This window comes from Diabrotica undecimpunctata, chromosome 6, assembly GCF_040954645.1.
Source record: "Diabrotica undecimpunctata isolate CICGRU chromosome 6, icDiaUnde3, whole genome shotgun sequence".
Classification (NCBI taxonomy): Eukaryota; Metazoa; Arthropoda; class Insecta; order Coleoptera; family Chrysomelidae; genus Diabrotica; species Diabrotica undecimpunctata.
In genome coordinates this window covers 23069783-23077585 of record NC_092808.1, presented here as the reverse complement: position 1 = coordinate 23077585, position 7803 = coordinate 23069783, and the positions used below count along the sequence as shown (strand labels likewise).

General features: G+C 29.8%; 1 protein-coding gene across 1 annotated transcript in view; it reads left to right on the top strand.

Annotated features, from left to right (window-relative positions):
* Nucleotides 1-280: 280 nt before the first annotated feature.
* LOC140443286 (uncharacterized) overlaps nucleotides 281-7803 on the top strand; it is a 46313-nt gene continuing 38790 nt past the window's right edge. The window contains exons 1-2 of the mRNA XM_072534444.1: nucleotides 281-649; nucleotides 6139-6384. Of these exons, the coding sequence (XP_072390545.1) occupies nucleotides 441-649; nucleotides 6139-6384 (455 nt within the window). The 5' untranslated portion in view covers nucleotides 281-440. The remainder of the gene's footprint in view (nucleotides 650-6138; nucleotides 6385-7803) is intronic.

The following is a 7803-nucleotide window of genomic DNA, read 5'->3' as shown; positions in this document are numbered from 1 at the left end:
TACATATGTATTTACACAAACCCAATAATATTGCAATTATTCTATACTCCCAGCTTCCAGTTTAAAAATGAAAAAAAAATGTTTTCGTTAAAAATGTGGTAATTATTAATAAATTAAGATGTGTCAAAGTATTATATATTATATCATTTTCTAATTACCTTAATTAAACTTCCTACCTTATGCTTATTTTACTCTTTCTTATGTTAATTTACCCCTTTTCGATATCCTATAAACATTTTCTATCGTTTAATCGTGGCAACACTGCATCCCTGGTTAATTCATTGCTTTCCTTCTAGACTGTCGTCCATTGAAAACCAGCTGATTTGAGTTGACAATAAAATGTTCCGGTGCAAACAAGCTGTTTTAGCTGTAAATTCGATAAAATATTGTGTAATTTTGCCTCAAAGGTTTTAAACAATACCGAATTCAATTCGGTAGCAATGGAAAATGATATAAGGACTGACAAATATCAGTCTATACCGTCAGATACTGAAAAGCTCGAGAATGATTTAAACAATGGTACGGCTACGGGTACGGGAGAAAATGTTGAAGAAAGTGAATGTTCTAACACAATTAACGAACAGGAGGTAAAGGATTCAAATGGAAAGGAATGTCACAAAGATAATGATCTCATTAACATCACCATTAGGTTAGTGATAATTGATTGACTTATTTATAGTGCCTATACCATCTGCTACAATAAACAAATATAACGTTTCCTCTTATATAGCAATTGTTTAATATAATATTGTTTAAAGTGTAATTACAAGTTTAGACAATTATTTTACATTTTTGCATGTGCAATTTTCTCTTTTCTCCTTCTTTAGATCCCATTTTTTACTTCTCTCATCAGATCATGTTTTTCTAGATATATTTCGAGTAAAACTTAATTTTTATTAAATCTTTTTTTAAGTCTACTTCATCGCTATGGCTACAGCCTCAGCTTCATTAATTATTTTATTGGTTAGCTAGTTTGTTTTCTGTTATGGCTATATTATATATAATAATTTTTATGTCTTTTGTGTATTAATTTTATATACTTTATCATTTTGTTAGTTACTTATTTTTTAATATTAAAATGTAAGTTTTCCATTGTATCTGTTGATACAGAGTTTATATTTGTGACTATTTCCAAAGTCTAAGCTGTGGTAACAGCAGCAGTATATACAGTACTTAGTCCAGTCAGAATATATACAAAAATAAAAAGTTGCTCTAGTGAACCTAATTTTTTTAGAAATATCTCAGGTAGATGGTTTATAGCTTTAATTTGAAGATGCTCCAAATGAAAAGTGTGAAATTCAGAATAAATTTTAGAACAAAAAATCATTGATATAGATATGGAACCATGGGTATCAATCTTTTCCCATTACAAGTTGCTTGTGCAATTAGTAAAAAATTATTTTTACATTTCATAAAATTCAAAATTCATTCTTGAAAATTTATTAAGCAAACTATCTCATAGGTAAATTTAAAAAGCATGTTACTGTTTTCTGAAAATTTGTTATGAAAAATTTAAAATTATCTTCCAAATAATAGTGTAGGTAATAAAATGAGATATGTTTTCTATGTTTGCATATTAATTTTGCAATCCAGTTCTGTTTGTATTATCACTGATTTCTTTTACACATGGAAGATTAAATGAGTATTCGAGTTCCTTTAAAAAATTTAAATTAGTTAATTAGGCAACCCTGGGAAATTGTTTTGAAGGAGCTATAAAAGACTTTTGTTTTCTTTATCACTTGTATTTTTATATATTTTTCTATTTTTTGAAAACCTCTTACTTATATTAAGAATTATTTTTAGACTAGACTTTGTTGTATTTGTTTTTGTGCACTTTTTGTTTTTTTTTTTGGCTAACTCATGCATTTCTAGTAAATATTTTATACCATATTTTTTGTAGAGAATTAAATTTCCTATCAAAATGACCTGTTCAATGATTTGTTAAATTCAATTTTTTTCAACCAACAATGTTTTTTAAAACTCTTAAATGGAACGAACCAGTAGAGTATACAGTTAAGACTAACTTTATTTTGTTCTAAAAGTAAATACAATTGACAGTTTACATTGTACCAACCTTAGCTTACTGTAAATGACATATAGCCCTAATATTTAAATTTTGTTTAGTTGATATCAATATTTCAACACCCCTACTTATCGATAAATAAAAATTTATAGGTTACCTATACCTAAAAGTTTCAATAACCTGTGCAATTATTTAGCAACTAAACCTTTAGTCAACACATCAGCTGGCATAACATCACTAGGCATATATTTTACATTAATGATCGTGTCAGATATTAGGTCTCTCAAAAAATGATATCTTACATCAATATGCTTACTTCTTTTATGATAAATAGGATTTGCTGATAAGTTGAATGCACTTTGATTATCATTAAATAAAGTAATGCATTCAGTTTTTTCAATTAAATCACTTAGCAAACCCCTAAGAAGAACAGCCTCTGACAAGGCCATATATTCTGCCTCGCAGCTAGATAAGGCTACTGTTCTTTGTTTTGCACTTTGCCAAGATATTGCAGAGCCACAAAGTTTAAATACATATACAGTAAAGGATCTTTGATCTAATGTATTGCTTGCACAATCAGCATCTACAAAACCTTGCAATTGTGAGTCATCTTTTGAGTAAATCAGAGAATAATTTTAATAGTCTTTTAAATACCTCAATACTCTTATTGCACATTTACAATGCGATTCATTATATACATTGTTAAATTGACCCATGAAACTGACTGCAAATGATATATCTGGTCTGCTTAAAATAGATAAATACATCAAACTACCAATTAGCCTCTGATAAGGAAATTTATCTCTAATACAATTGTTATTATCATCCATTGTTAAAGATAATTTTGGTTCAATTGGAGTTTTAACTCCTTTGGCATCTTTCATGTTAAATATCTTTAACAACTGGATAATATAATTTTTCTGATTCAAAGCAATATAACCTTTATTTGGATCAAAATCTATTTTCATACCTAAACATTCCGTAATTCTACCCAGATTTTTAATAACAGATTTAAGTACTTTTCAGCTCATTTATTAGTCTACTTCTTTCACTTTCATCATTTGAGAACACAAAAAAACCATCTACACATACAGCTACAACTGTAATTTTATTATTTTCTCTTTTTATATAGGTAAAAGAGACATGTTTTGATTTCTTATAATTAATATTTTCCAAAACATTATTTATTTCATAATCCCAGGCCCTAGAAGACTGTTTAAATCCATAAAATAGAATTACTGAATTTTAAACATTTGTTACCTGCTAATCAAGTGGTGATTGCATGCATGGTGATAATAAATTTTTAGATCTAGTTTTCTGTATTCAGAGGGATGCAGTTGTGTCGATTTCAACTGATATTCTATTGAATACTTCGCAACATCATTCAGCTTATACTATATTGTTACATGCAGCCAATTTAAATTTGATTCTTAAATATGATGTCTTCTATCATGATTTAAAAAAATGTAATTATCAAGTTTTAAATGAATATTCAGCCTCAATTCCTTGGAACAAGGTATTAGATGAATCAGATATAAATTTCTGCTTTGAAAATTTTTACCATATTTTATATGATGCCATCAATGTATTTGTTCCTATCAAACGGTTTAAATCATTAAATTTACCAGTTTGGTTTTTGCGAAAATTAAGTGAGCTTGTCATACAGAAAAAAATAGCTCACAGGAATTTTAAAGCATCAGGCAACTCATATGAGGATTTTTCGGTGTTAAGGGAAAGATGTAAATCATTACAAGCAGTATGTTATAAGAACTATTTAGAGAATGTTCAAGCAAATCTTTCAAGTAATCCCCACTCTTTTTAGAGGTATGTTAGTACTACACGTGGGTCTAGTGCTTATACTAATGTAATGTCTAATAAAGGTGGGGATGTAATAGCTCAGAATGGTGATGAAATAGTCAATCTTTTTGCCAGTTATTTTTCAGGTACATATAATGATACTGAGTATAATGTATCTAATTTTAAATTGAAATATAGTGTGGATTTTCAGATTTTGACTGATGTTTGCGAGGGGATTATGAGTTTAAAAACTACATATTCTTCAGTGCCTGATATACCTGCAGCACTTATTACGAACTGTATTTTTTCCCTTTGCAAACCTTTACAACAAATTTTCAATTTATCATTGTCATCATCTTTATTTCCACAATATTTAAAAAATAGTTTTCTTACACCTTTCTATAAATCTGGAAATCGCGTGTGTGTTAACAATTATAGAGGTATAACTATTCAATCAGCAATCCCGAAACTTCTTGATAAATTGGTATCGATAAATCTTACCTGGGCTTGCAGAAACATAATTATTGATGAACAACATGGATTTTCTAACGGGAAGTCAACAGTCAACAATACTTGTCGGGTGAATTTAAGAATAAAATTCAGGTCTACAGCGTTTACACTGATTTCTCAAAGACCTTTGGCCAGGTTAATCATAATTTTTTTGGTCCACAAACTTCATGCATCTGGCTTTGGTGACCCCATTGTTAATTGGATTAAAAGTTTTCTTTTGGGATGTACACAGCAAGTTCATATTAACAATTATATTTCAAAAGAATTCCATTGTTATTCTGGTGTACCACAAGGGTCTCATTGTGGTCCCTTGTTTTTAAACTTGTTCATTAACGATATTGGTAAGGCTATCAAAACTCACACTTTCTGCTATTTGCTGATGATGTTAAGTTATTTCGTTGTATACATAATAAATTGGATAGAGATCTCCTGCAAGATGATGTAAATAATATATGTTTATGGTCAAAACAAAATAGTTTAAGCTTAAATCCAACTAAATGTTCTTGTATTTCATTTGGTCGTATAAATAAATAATCTAATAGCTAATAGATATGTTCTTAATGATGTACTCTTGGATTCAGGTACTGAGATAAGAGATTTGGGTGTATTATTGGATTGTGCATTGAAATTTAGAAGCCATTTTTTTTTAAATTAAGGAAACAGGATTTCGTAATCTTGGTTTTATTTATCGTAACAGTCATGATCTCTCACCTATTGTATTCAAATTATTGTATTGCTTTCTGGTACGCTCAGGTCTTGAATACTGCTCTGTTGTATTCATTCCATGTGTGAGTCCATTTCAAATTAGGTAAAAGAAATAACAATAAGACTTACTCACAATCAATTTATTCCACCAATTTATTCTATGAATAAATTGATTGTGAGTGAGTCTTATTCTTATTTCTTTTACCTAATTCTTAATAGGTTAAGTGTCACACACACCCAATTGGGTGGACACAAGTACCCCTCTCTGTTGCCAACAAAAATCTTGTGAACTGCTCAGGGTGCCAGAGCTATATTTTCTTTTATTTTAGTTTATACAGTTCTCCCATGTTCAAGATAGGAGGTCATTGGAGAAATGACCACATTATTTATACATTGTTGACTGGATTTCATTTTTTTCTGCAATATGCTATAATTTTATATGTATAATCACTTTGACTACTGTTTAAACAGCTTTATACCATAATTATGTGATTTTTCTGGGATATACTGTTTATAATATAGTCTGCCAGTAAAAGGCACCATTGACTCATCAATTACTAAGTTTGGTGTTTTGATATGTTGAAGTTTTTCTTCTATCAAATAAAGTAGTATATAGTAGTATTAGTAGTTGCATAATCTGCCCACTTCGATATCTTCCCCAAAATGCCATGATCTTAACAAAAACTGGAATCAATTTCCAGTCAAAAAAAGAACACATTTAATTTGTATAGATTATTCAACCAATATGATTGGATTGACGGCATGTGTACCAGTTCCGTCCATATCCTAAGACCTAAGAATATTTTTATCTTAGACATTCTTATTCTTCCATTGTTCATACTTACTACTTCTTCTTACAGTGTTATTTTGTAAAAACGTTTGAGAATTTTGGTTAGTTTCTCTTACCATCAATTCAATTATGTCATCAGATACAAATATTTGAAAATAATATTCATATCCTGGTATATCCATCAAAAGTCAGTGAAAAGCACATTAAAGCTCCAGTTACATTCTCAAATTGCTAAAATATTTGACCAAATATGTGGCGTTTATGATTTATGTAATCGTCATATACAAATTTAAAATTATTTATGTTATTTTAGCGAAAAAGCGAAAAATATTATAAATTCAATATTAGAACATATAAAGCAACTGTCACAGGTGGAAAAATTTCTTCTGTTTCTAAAATTACCATCGGAAGTAACAAATGCTGTAGATCCCTTCAAACAGACCATAAATCCTCTTGGTAGTAGGTCAGAAATTACCAGAACCATATCTTGGATCAAGACACACTTACAAGAAGATCCGGATATATCTCTGCCAAAACAAGAAGTGTACAATGAATATCAGTAAGTTGATTCATTTAAATAATATATTACGTTAATTAAATAGTATATATATATATATATATACATATATATATATATATATATATATATATATATATATATATATATATATATATATATATATATATATATATATATATATGATGACTTTTGATACTTTAAGTAAAACCACAGGTTAATTTTTTTATTTTTATGTATTTTTCAACAGTATCATTCCTTTTCGCTCAATATTAATTTTGCGTCAGATAAAATAATATAAACTATGTGCCTATGACATTAACGTCAAAACAGTGTCATTGGAATCATTCCTTCTAAATGAATCATATATAAGTAAATCTAATACTGCATTTTTGGCTCTTTTTCTTTAAAAGGCACTACATTGTTGCCTTTGTCGCCAGTCATATAAAATAATTTGCAACTGTTAGTGTAAGAAAAGTCAAAAATAATGTGTAAAGAATATATATTATGCATAAGATATTTTTACCTCGTCTATTTGTTACTATATTATACATACTACAATCTTTTAGCATGTGACTAGCGCATTCTAAATGAATTAAATAGAAGCAAATCTAATACCCCCTTTACATGCAGCCATTACTGCTGCTACTCGCGTTGCCCACTGTCCTGTCCGAAATAATTCCACGGCAGCATTTAAGACAAATGACTATTTACATGCAGCTACCACACTGCTGCATCAGTGTACCATCAGCAATGGAGGGCATAGAGATATAGTGTTTTCAGTTTAAAAAATTATCTTAACGTTTTAAAAACAAATTTTTTTTTTTTTTTTTTATTTATTGCTAATTTACAATCTACTTCAATACAGTAATAAGTAAATATGATGTATGTTCTTGGCTTGTGGCAGGTGTCGTCCATTGACGACTCTCTGGAATTTACCTAGCAGCTAGATCTTCTGGCCAAAGTCTTTTTACACGTCTGTCAACCAGTGGGGGGTTGAATAATTCGTCTATGAGATGGTTTGGATGGTCTGCGCTGCGATTCATGTATCTTCTGGAGTGGTCGGCAATCACATCATTGATGAAGGGGATGTTGAGGTCTGCATGAAGGGTTTGGTTTGACACATACCATGGGGCTTTAGCTAACATACGAATAGTTTTTGACTGGAATGTCTGCAGTATTTTGGTGTTGGATGGTTTGCTACAGCCCCACAGCTCAATTCCGTATGTCCACACTGGTTTGAGTATTGTTTTATAGATGGTCAGTTTGTTTTCTAATGAAAGTTGCGATCTTCTGTTGATTAGCCAGCTCATATTTTTAACTTTTAGGTCGAGGTGTCGTCGTTTGGCTGCAATATGTGATTTCCAAGTAAGTTTTTCGTCTAGATGAAGGCCCAAGTACTTTACTTCTGTTTTTATAGGTATAGGTGAATTATTTAGGTGTAGTTGTGGACATCTAATT